The 11,773-nt window shown below is 42.8% G+C and overlaps 1 protein-coding gene across 2 annotated transcripts in view; it reads right to left on the bottom strand.

The window, feature by feature from the left end:
• Positions 1 to 409: 409 nt before the first annotated feature.
• HtrA2 (HTRA2-related serine protease) overlaps positions 410 to 11,773 on the bottom strand; it is a 47,961-nt gene continuing 36,597 nt past the window's right edge. For both annotated transcript variants that reach the window (XM_075677606.1, XM_075677605.1), the window contains one exon: positions 410 to 601. In XM_075677606.1, coding sequence (XP_075533721.1) covers positions 448 to 601 — 154 coding nt within the window. In that variant the 3' untranslated portion in view covers positions 410 to 447. The remainder of the gene's footprint in view (positions 602 to 11,773) is intronic.

Here is an 11,773-nt window from a genome sequence, read left to right as displayed (position 1 = left end):
GTATTAATATATAACATAAATAAATCACAGTGGATGAGTTATTGCACTAGGGTGAAACTATAACTGAAAGTGAAAGTTCCAAATTACACCGCCTTATTCTGCTTAGCCAGAAAATGTTCACGTATAGCACTCGGCCAAGAATCATTACCTCCAGATACACTTAGTATGCAGCATTACCACAGTAGCTCCACAATCCTGAACTTTTCCATGAAGGCACCCAAGTACAACTTCTTGTGTGGCAGGCAGCAAAATCACAATAACCATTGTAGTATTTATGTTAACTGATGCATCACTGTAATGGATTACAGAACTAGCTGAATCAACAAGTGCCATAGCAAAGTGGTCATTTTCTTGCATATTTAATGAAAACACTTCTTGCTACACCTATGGCTCCAGCAAGACAAGCAAGAACATAAAATGGACATTTTATTTCTGATAATATGCTACTCAAGGTTGAACTTTGAGCTTCTTTCGGGTGCCTCTGTGTATGACTTCAATATCAAGTGGCTTCCACACTTCAAGTGCCTTGTAAACATCCTGGGAAGATTTGACTTCTGCACCTCCAATCTTCACAATGATATCACCAGGCTGGAGACCGGCACTGCAGGAGAGACAAATGAATGTTCCTGATAATTATGAAGATCACTTTCAGCAAAGCACAGAATGCCTAGACGGTTGAAAGATAACATTGCAGCCATAAGCTACTATGTATGTACGCTCATCTTTGTCTATTACCTGGCTCGACTGTTTTACCTGTGGTGCACATTAAAGAGCAAGAAATATGCAATGGAGCAGACATGGAAGATCGAGTTTAAATGTAAAAAAAAAAGTAACAGTTCTGCCCGAAAGGCGAAGCACTGATTGCAATAGCAAATTATTAGACATCTACATGAAGTAAGGTTATTCATTTTATCAGCTGTATAAACTACTGTAAACATTCAATTACTAACTAAATTAACAAGTACATTGTAATGCGTGCAGGCTAACACGAAAACATCTAACTTGATGACCACAGACACTTGCTGTCAGAATGCTGGCATAATGAAGAGTGGCCAGCAGTGGCAAGCAAATTCCGCTTCAATGCGAACTAGGCACGCAAGAACACAGCGCACACAAAGGCATCCGCTATCTCAGGTCAATTAGCCTTCGACCCATTGCAGGTTACCTCCAACACAAGACATGCACGGCTGCGCTTAGCCACCGCAGCTGGAGTAGAGAAATGCGCACGCTGCTGGGATTTCAGGAAACCTAAAATTCTGGCATCGGGTTATGTCTGTGGTGGTCGGCAGCTGCGTTTGCTTCCACGCCATTGTGACTCTGTAGTCCGACTCGGCCAGAAGGGTGCACGGTTGTCACTGGATGTCCTAGTGTGGGCCACAGAGTCTGCCGTAGGGGTAGGCGCTAGACGGAGGTGTTCCCTGGTTGGGTTGTCTAATCTTCCGATCCAATGTCTACAAGTCTACACAATATCAAACATCGGCACAAGCTCAGGAGTGCATGTTGTTTTGATGATTGTGTTCGACTAATATAAAGTGCAACTATATTTCTCCCCACAATGGGTTGCTTTTATCTATCAGCATTTCTACAATGTATGTACAGTGGAACTCCACTGATATGTTTCTCAAGGAACAGTGTAAAAAATAAACAGTAAAGGAGGGTGAAAGTTGCCACAGCAACATCAGATACAGCTCTGAATGGTGACCGGTACAGTTATTAGACATCGTGCTTGTACTGTGCCAGGGAATGGTGTCTGTATAATTAGGGGAATGTACAATGTTCAGTGACAATGAACCCTTTGTACTCTTCATATGCTTCACTGCATAACATGATTCTTTTGCGGTAAAACTAATGTGAACCGGTGATTTTTCAATGCAAATAAGACCCTTGCAAGTCCCATAATAAATGTAATAAATTTGGTGGATTTGGTTCAGTGTGCAAGGCGTACAGCAGTTTTTCGCCAATGCACACTTTTTCGGGTGCTCCACGAACTGCTCTGTGCACGTTTCCTACCAATGCTTGTGTGGTGCCTGGCTTGTGCAACTTTGGTTGCTTCTCGCAACGTATTGATAGCTTGCTGCAATGTACCAGTCGCATGTTGAAATGAGCAAGAGCTGCTATTTTGTAGCGATGTTTTTTTATGATGCTAATGCCTTGCAGGCACTTTTCACGCTCATGAGCGGCCAGAACGATGCTGGGTGGAATGCTGAACGCAAAATGCACAAAAAAAAATGCACAAAATGCACAAAATGTAGCAAAAGATTAGAAGGCGATCCACTGGTTAACGACCTTTTATGTTACATTAGCCTCTGATTGATACACCGTCCCGTTTGCCCTACGTAGAACTGGCCACCTCTAAGGGGAATTTTATACACCACACCCATACGACAGTCAGTAAAACTGTTGTTCTTATTGTGTTTTACTGGACCATTATCTGTTCGTTTTTTGCCTTTTACCCGCTCCTTCTTTCTCTGTACGGCAGCGCATATCTTACCTAGCTTATTGGGAGCAGTGAAAGCAACATTAACATCATATCTACTAGCAACTTTTTTAAGTCTGTGCGACACTGAATGAATATACGGAATAGCAACTACTCTTTTTTTGCTATTACTGCTTTCTGTAATCACGTCCGTCGCTCTCGAAACGGACTTCTTTAGGTGCTCAGCCACAGTGGCCACCACTACACTAGGATAACCTGCTTCCAATAGGCGCCGGACGTGCGCATTAAAACTGGCACTCATTCTGTGCATGCAGGATCTGGTGAGGGAAGACTTAAGGCATGACATGGCAACTCCGTTTTTTACTAATTTAGAATGCTTGGATTGAAAGTTTAGCAACGCCTTCGAAGATCTTGGGGAGTACTGCCAACAAACATGATTTTGTTCGAAGATCAAGGAAATGTCAAGAAACCGAATTACGCGTCGCTGAGGAAACTCCTTGGTAAACTTGAATCCTCCCCCATAAAGATTAAATTACTCACTTACTGAGGTAGCAGCTGAATCGAATTCTTCCCTATTGCAGAAAATCAGGTAATCATCAACGTAACGAAATATCTTGATAACGCTATCACCTAAGGCTTTCTCTAAGCAGTTGTCAACCTTACTCAGGTAAATGTTGCTAAGAATAGGGGCAACCTTTGAGCCAATACATATGCCTGATTTCTGCAGAAAAACGCCATCTCTCCACCCAATCAGCGTCGACTTCAAGTACATTGAAAGAATTTCTAGAAAAGCTCCCGTGGAAACACCGCATCTGTCAATAAAAGCAGACTCTTGCACTTGTTCTTTAATGCACTCATTTACGGAATTTAGCAACCAGTCATGCGGCAAGGAATAATACAGGTCTTCGATATCCATACTAAAAGCTGTACAATCACCAGGATTTTCCTCTCTCAGATACTGAACCAGTGCCTGAGAATTACGTAGGCAAAAGGGGTCTGAAAAAACTAGTGAAGCTAGGCAGTTCTGTAGGTAACTAGCGACACAGACCTGCCACGTCCCTTTCTCTGACACTATAGCACGAAAAGGAATTTCTTGTTTATGGGTCTTGGCCGAGAAAAACAGTTCTAAGGTGAGGGATTTAGCTTTCTTGACATTACAGACAAGCCTATCAAGATTATGCTTTGACAAGAGGTCAACCGCACGTTGCTTAAGTAACGAAGGCTTGAGTTTTACTGGCTGCAAATTCTTTTCTATGGCTGAAATCGCTTTTTCTGAAAACATGTCATCTGGCATAATTACGAAATAACCTTCCTCGTCAGATATTACTGGTCTAAGTTTATGCTCAACAAGGTAATCAACTAACGGTCGGACAGGGTCAGGCGTCTTAAAATGAGAATTTGATTGTTTAATGCTAGCAATGCAATCCGAAATACATCGTGAGCGTTCTTCTTCCGGGACGAACATGGTTATGCAGCGCGGTATGCTTAAAACGTCAACGGGTTTTATGTTAGGCTTAAAACAGTGCTTAGGACCTAAAGCAAGGGTTCTTCTATGGTTATCACTTACAATGGAGTCTCCAAGAACTAGTACATTATTCGACGGTGCATTATTAGAAAGGTGCTTCCTCTTACTTTGTTGAAGCTCCGGAAGTTTCATCCTCCATAGGAAGTCCGCATGTTATCACAGTTAACAGTTATCTCTCACGTAGACCGGCACGTGTACCCGATTGACACGTGGTGTTACCATTCCTGAGCATGCGCAGATGAGTTTTGTGTCTTCTTTCTTTTTTCGCCTCAGTGCTCCCTTCAGTTGATAGTCGGCGTTCGTGTTGTCCACTTCTCTACTCTTGTGTCCTGTCTGCATGCCTCACTTCTATTTTGCATAATGAATCCTTACCAACTAGCTCAGCTTTCTGTCGTTCTAAGGTGCAATTAAAAAGAGAGTGCTGTTCGTGCGCGGTCACCATGTGCGCAGCTGCACACGGCGATGAGGAAGACCAGTGCAGGTTGACGGCATATTTGACGCAAGAATATGAAACTGCCACGCCGAATGAATGTAGAACCTGGCGGAAAGCGATATGCTTGGTATGCAACGTTCGGTATTTTTGGTTTCGGAGATGAACCTACTTTCTTATATCCATTGGCAGAACAATTTTACTTCGTTAAAATGAGGTTTAAAGTACATGAATTGCTATGGAGGTTTCAAGGGGAATTGCATTTACTTCGCTATTTTGCTATATCCCGTGTCGCTATAATGAGGTTCAAGCATATGAGAAGACTTCGCTTGCGTCCAAACCTGAAAACCATTTCTTCGAGAACCTAAACAATGCAGTAAAAATGGGGCAAGGTGCTTGCTGCCATGAGTAAAAATTAGGAGAGCATGAATATTGAATCGAATCATAAAAAAGAAAGAGAAAAAGCTGGATATCCAATCAAATATTGAATATCAGAAAAATATCACAAAATTTAATTTTTACAAATTTTGTGTTAGGAATGAAGGTGCTGCACATGGTCGTGAGTCTCCTAGCACTGCATAACAAGAATGTAACAAACAAGCTATCAATAACTTGGGTACACAGAAACCAAGATATATGAGGGCGATTCAGAAAGTAATGCCTCCAGGCCCACTACTTTGCCAATAGTACTGCAAAAATTTTGAACTCTTTATCTTTAATGCACTGATGTTTAAGCTATAGAATGTCACTCGCCTCTCCTTCCAACCTCTTGTTCCAGGTAATCGAGCAATCCATGGCATCCACTGGTGATGTCTGGTTGAAACAGTGGGCTGTAATTGAATTTCTGACTGTGAAAGGTTGTACGCCCATCGACATTCATCGCTGTCTGGCTGCATTTTATGGGGATGCCTGTGTTGACGTCAGCACTGTACAGAGATGGGCAAGGACTGTGAAAGACTAAAATCCAGCCGCTTCAAATATCCAGGATCAGCATCGAAGTGGATGCACCGCAATGGCTTCTGATGAGGATCATCACTATCAGGTGGACAAGTTGGTTCGGGGCAATCGCAGGATCAAGCAACACGAGATCGCAGTAACACTCGCCATTGCCATTGGTTCAGTGAACCACATCATTAAGGGCCTCTTGCATTACAAGAAGATTCGCGCTCGTTGGGTACCACGGCAACTGATGACTGACATGAAACAGTCGAAGTGTACCCAACGAACGCAAATCTTCTTGTAACGCAGGAGGTCCTGATGATGCCGTTCACTGAACAAATGAAAATGGTGAGTGTTGTTGCGATCTCGTGTTGCTTAATCCTGCGATTGCCCCAAATAAACTCCTCCACCTGATGTTGATGATCCTCATCAGAGGCCGTTGCGGGCCGTCCACTTTGGTGCTGATCCTGGATATTTGATGCGGCTGGATTTTAGTCTTTCACAGTCCTTGCCCACCTCCAAACAGTGCTGGCGTCAACAGAGGCATCCCCATAAACTGCAGTCAGACGGCGATGAATGTTGATGGGCGTACAACCTTCCACAATCAGAAATTCAATTACAGCCCACTGTTTCAACCGGACGTCACCACTGAATGCCATGGATTGCTCGAACACTCTGGAACAAGAAGAGATAGGAAGGTGAGGCAAGTGACATTCTATAGCTTAAACATCAGTGCATTAATGATAAAGAGTTCAAAATTTTTGCAGTACTACTGGCAAAGTAGTGGGCTCGGATGCATTACTTTCTCAATCTTCCTCATATATTACAACCTACTCTTATTAAAGGGACTCCAAATTATTATGGCAGCACTGATTACAGATCAGTTCTAGTATTAGAAGGTCAGCAAAGTATTTTTTATAAATAGAATATCTGTTGAATAAAATCAAGTGCTTTTTTTTCTCTAAAGCTAAAGAATTAGTGACATTATGTTGTACTGAATGTGTACCAAGGAGGTTAAAAGTTGAACAGTGGACCTGTGTTTTATGGCAATCTTTTATTGCAAAGAAAGTTCTGCTTGCCAGTTTTTTTCACAAATACCGAAGGGCTTTCACATATTTTTTTTTTTTGGCAGATGGGTTATCAGAAGGCCAATCTGCACAACACACAAAAGTGCTGACCGCACTTCACACGACTCAATCACAGTTCCGCACAAACCATCAGTGGTGCTGTATGAGTCCACCGTGGTTGGTTCCAACTGTAAAGAGCAGGTGCCTTTTCATTGTTAGGCTCGACGCGATTTGCCACCTGTCAAAAATTCTGAAATTTGGCGGGTCACAGCAAGTTTACACTGTGTCAAAGCAACCATATTGCTCTTTCTGCTCGGCCGTGACAGAATTAGCACACGGTCCTGCAGGCAGAGTCTAAATTTTCAAACGGCGTGCTGCAAGGTGTCTGAAATGTTTGTCGTGTTTATACATTATGTCAATGGGGCCAGTGGCAGTGCTGTGAAGCTGTCCACATACTAATCAAGCATGTTTGAATGATCAGTTGGCAATTGCATAAGACCTTGAATTTTCTCTGATATAAAGGCTATTATGTATTGTCACAGAATATGTGGGACTCAGCGATTTTCGCCTACACCCGATGTTTATACATAGCAAACATGTGAATGGCATTCATGACATTTGCACCAGAAAGTAGCCACATTCATTACTTTAACCTTGACCTCCACGTGGCACTAACTGAAGTGCAGGACCCACCAGTCCTATGCTTAGAATGACAAAAAGCTGAGCTAGTTGGTAAGGAATTCATTATGCAAAAAAGGAAGTGAGGCATGCAGACAGGACACAAGAGTAGAGAAGTGGACAACACGAACGCCGACTATCAACTGAAGCGCCAACTAGCACTGAGGCAAAAAATGAAAGAAGACACAAAACTCATCTGCGCATGCTCAGGAATGGTAACACCATGTGTCAGTCGGGTACACGTGCCGGTCTACGTGAGCGATAACTGTTAAGGCACTTAATCTCTTCTTAATGTAAAGTAATCGAAGGCTGACTCATGCGTGCACCTCCACCATTATAGATATGCCATGCCTCTACCATAAGACACGTATCTTCATTCTTATGCCTGTACAATATCGCGCATTAATCTAACTCTGGCGTGCAGTTACAATCTCGGCAATGTAGTGAAAGATTAGAAGGCGATCCACCGGTTAACTATCTTTTATGTTCCATTAGCCTCTGATTGATACACCGTCTCGTTTGCCCTACATAGAACTGGCCACAGCTAAGGGGAATTTTATAAACCACACCCATACGACAGTCAGTAAAACTGTTGTTCTTATTGTGCTTCACTGGACCATTATCTGTTCGTTTTTTGCCTTTTACCCGCTCCTTTTTTCTCTGTACGGCAGCGCATATCTTACCTAGCTTATTGGGAGCAGTGAAAGCAACATTACCATCATATCTACTTGCAACTTTTTTAAGCCTGTGCGACACTGAATGAATATACGGAATAGCCACTACTCTTTTTTTGCTATTACTGCTTTCTGTAATCACATTCGTCCCTCTTAAAACCGACTTCTTTAGGCACTCAGCCACAGTGGCCACTGCTACACTAGGATAACCTGCTTCTAATAGGCGCTGGACCTGCGCATTAAAACTGGCGCTCATTTTGTGCATGCAGGATCTGGTGAGGGAAGACTTAAGGCACGACATGGCAATTCCATTTTTTACTACTTTGGAATGCTTGGATTGAAAGTTTAGCAACGGCTTCGAAGATCTTGGGGAGTACTGCCAACAAACATGATTTTGTTCGAAGATCAAGGAAATGTCAAGAAACTGAATTACGCGTCGCTGAGGAAATTCCATGGTAAACTTGAATCCTCCCCCATAAAGTTTAAATTGCTCACTTACTGAGGTAGCAGCGGAATCGAATTCTTCCCTATTGCAGAAAATCAGGTAATCGTCAACGTAACGAAATATCTTGATAACGCTATCACCTAAGGCTTTCTCTAAGCAGTTTTCAACCTTACTCAGGTAAATATTGCTAAGAATAGGGGCAACCTTTGAGCCAATACAAATGCCTGATTTCTGCAGAAAAACGCCAGTTATCTCTCACGTAGACCGGCACGTGTACCCGACTGACACGTGGTGCTACCATTCCTGAGCATGCGCAGATGAGTTTTGTGTCTTCTTTCTTTTTTCGCCTCATTGCTCCCTTCAGTTGATAGTCGGCGTTCGTGTTGTCCACTTCTCTACTCTTGTGGCCTGTCTGCACGCCTCACTTCCTTTCTTGCATAATGAGTCCTATGCCCCTTCTAATTTTGTGCTTGTTTATTAGCTTTCTTCAGCATGTAGATGCCCCTTTCCCTGTGCATTTCCCCATTCCCACAAAGAAGGCCACCAAAAAGGGAGCTTGCCAAATTATCTTGAGACTCAATGTGTGCCATGCACTTTTACAAGCATGCCAAAGAACAGCATGACTGCATCTTCCTTGTACTATACTACAAGAGGTAGTATGCTGGCATCTGCTTGCTATGGTCTGTGCCTTTTGTAGCTGTGCTCAAGTCAGGGTTAATAACACTTTTGATCATTCGTCCACCCGGAAGAATGCAGGCAGCACAGTCCTGAAGTTCTGATGAAGCAACTGCTGTCAGATGTGGGTAACTGATGACTTACCCCACATACAGTGTACAGACATGGCATCTGTTTGCAGAGCACCACTGCTGCTGCCTCATGAAAACTTGCAATGCAGGCGCAACCGAAGTGATAGGCAGGGTGCCCAGCGCGTCCCCCCCCCCTCTGATATGGTTCTGCCTCTTCGCTGCGTCCATTGGTACCTCACTGGCTCCGAGTTATCAACACTGCATGCAGGCACACAAAGTTTGGTGTGAACAATAGCAGACAATGTGATAGGTACTCTGCCTGTCAATTTGATTGCGACTGTGCCCCAAGACTTTATGAGGCGCCAGTGGTGGCATTCTGCAGAGAGCTGCTGCTGCCAGGGGATGCTGCGTTTCCACTAACAGTGGCCATGCCAGTACATGTTATAGCACTGCATCATAGCCCATTTGTGGTCCATGGAATTCCTACTCAGCTAGAACTTTATGCCATTTGCAACCACGCGCACAATAATTTTCACTTGTGCACGTTTTTCACCAACATATTGCTTATACACTTCAGGAAGTACATGCTTTGTCACACCTGCATACGGCAAATAACTGCTGTGACTTGCTGTCGACCTACATCATTAAAAAAGGTGGAATTGGGCAGGTCATGTAATGTATAAAATAAGTAAGCGGTATTTTATTCGAGTAAAACAATTAATACCAAGGGAAGAATAACTTATTCAGGGGTGCCAGAGAACTACATGAAATGACAATTTTTGCTGCAAGAGAGGTTTGGTTGATGCCAGTGGCATTTCAGGCTATGCCAAGAGATTCACTTTCTTAGGCATGAAAATTTCCAATCCCAGGTGCTTTTTAACTGCAGCTGCCTAAAAACTCCAGGTCAGTTCCTTGAATATTTCTCGTAGCTAATTTATTATCTTGCCTACATCTTGCATTAAGTGAACAATAAGGTGTGTTTTTGCTGCAAGAGCCTGTTGCACATAAAACATAATTTTTGTTATGGAATGAAACGGCATATCTGTTGACTTTTATAAAGCCTTTGATTTGCCAAACTGCAATATCTTTCTGAAGAAACTAGAGCCTTATGGAATACGGGTTAAAGCCAACAGTTTTATACAAGCCTACTTTAGTAATCGCAAACCGTATATATCAATTAACAATTATTACTCAATTCAATCAACCTTTTCTGGCGTTTCACAGGGCACCATTCTTGAGCCGTACCTGTTCAACATATACATTAACAATAGTGGTAACACTGATCCGCATGTGAAATATGTTATTTATGCCGACGATACTAGCCTGTTTCTTCTTGATGATTGCAGTAGAATGTTTCATTGAGGAAATTACATTTTGGGCAAGCTAGGCACATGGTCCTCTAGTAATGGAGTAGTTATAAATTCTAATAAAACAAAAGCAGTAATTTTTAGATCAAAAGAAAAACATTTTGAAGAGTGTCAGTTACTTATGCTAAATAACCACCATATTTATTTAGTCAACAAGCGTAAGACATTGGGAGTGATCTTTCTTGATTGCATGTGCTGCGATTCGCATACAGACCATGTTGTAATCAAGTTGGCACACAATGTAGGCTTGCTGTATTGTCAAAAAAAGACCTGGCTCCCATTTACAACAAGATCGCTACTTTTCACTCCTTGCTTTCATCATGTGTATGCTACTGTTTTCTTGTCTGGGGGCCAACGACTATAATATGAACATCGCGGAACTGACTCGTATGCAAAACAAAATTTTTCGATCTGTATGTGCTCTGCCTCTACACGATTCTGTTAGCACAGAACCAAAGACATTTCTTACAGTAAGAATAAACACTTTTTATGAATACTGTCTGTCTTCAGTCCTGAGCATCAAGAGGAATTTTTGTAAGGTCTTTTTAAAAGAACTTGCTTTGTAATATGACATGAAACATCCAGAAATAGTAGTATGCATAAATCGAACTCCCAATGACCACCACATTTGATATACAGAATGCTGCACTGCGCCGTGCCCCGGGAAGTGTGCTTCTCCCAATGGAGAAGCGATGTCTTGCGTCGTAGGAAATATTTTTTGCTGAGAAATTTGGAATGGCACTGTTTTGGCAGAAGCTGTAAAACAAAAGATTTAATCTGAAGGGAAGTACATGCTACTGGGGAAAAATTAGCAGCGTGCTGCTCTCAGTTTTGCTCGATGTGGATACGGATGGCTTTTGCAAACTGTGGCCGTTCATCATTGGCGCCACTCTGCTTCAATAACGTGAAAGGCTTCCCAGACCGATATGCATTCCACAAGGAAGTGCTGATGATACTCAATCTTTTCACTGAGCGGCACCAGGCATGGCAAGCTGAACTGAAGATGCTTTGCCACTGGATTTGCCTTCTCGTAGACAAAGGCTTTCCATGACTGGCATTTTAGGATTCTGCGCGTGGCCAAAATGTATACAACCCCAACCTCCACTTGAACGGACCTTTACATTATAATTTGAATTTAACAAAACCACTGCGCACCACATCCACATCTTGCGGAAAGAACCCCCCCCTTTCCCCATTGTGGCAGTGGCACACAAGACTCATCACTCTGTGATTTGTGCATCTGCGCTGAACGCATTTCATTCTTGCTCACACAATTACACCTCAGCGGGAATGGACTATGCTGTTCTGCAAGCTGAAATCCACTTTTGAAACTAACAACGTGCGTGTAGTGTCGGCAGTCACTGATGCAGAAGCCAATAACGCAGGGACGTACCTGCCGTAAAGTGCCGGAGTGCTGAGCGGCATGCAAGAAGAGACGTGCAAACTATTTAGAACGGTCAAGAAG

Source organism: Dermacentor variabilis, unplaced genomic scaffold (genome assembly GCF_050947875.1).
Source record: "Dermacentor variabilis isolate Ectoservices unplaced genomic scaffold, ASM5094787v1 scaffold_13, whole genome shotgun sequence".
In the NCBI taxonomy this organism is placed as follows: Eukaryota; Metazoa; Arthropoda; class Arachnida; order Ixodida; family Ixodidae; genus Dermacentor; species Dermacentor variabilis.
The sequence above is the reverse complement of the archived record's forward strand: the minus strand, read 5'-3'. Positions and strand labels throughout refer to the sequence as shown.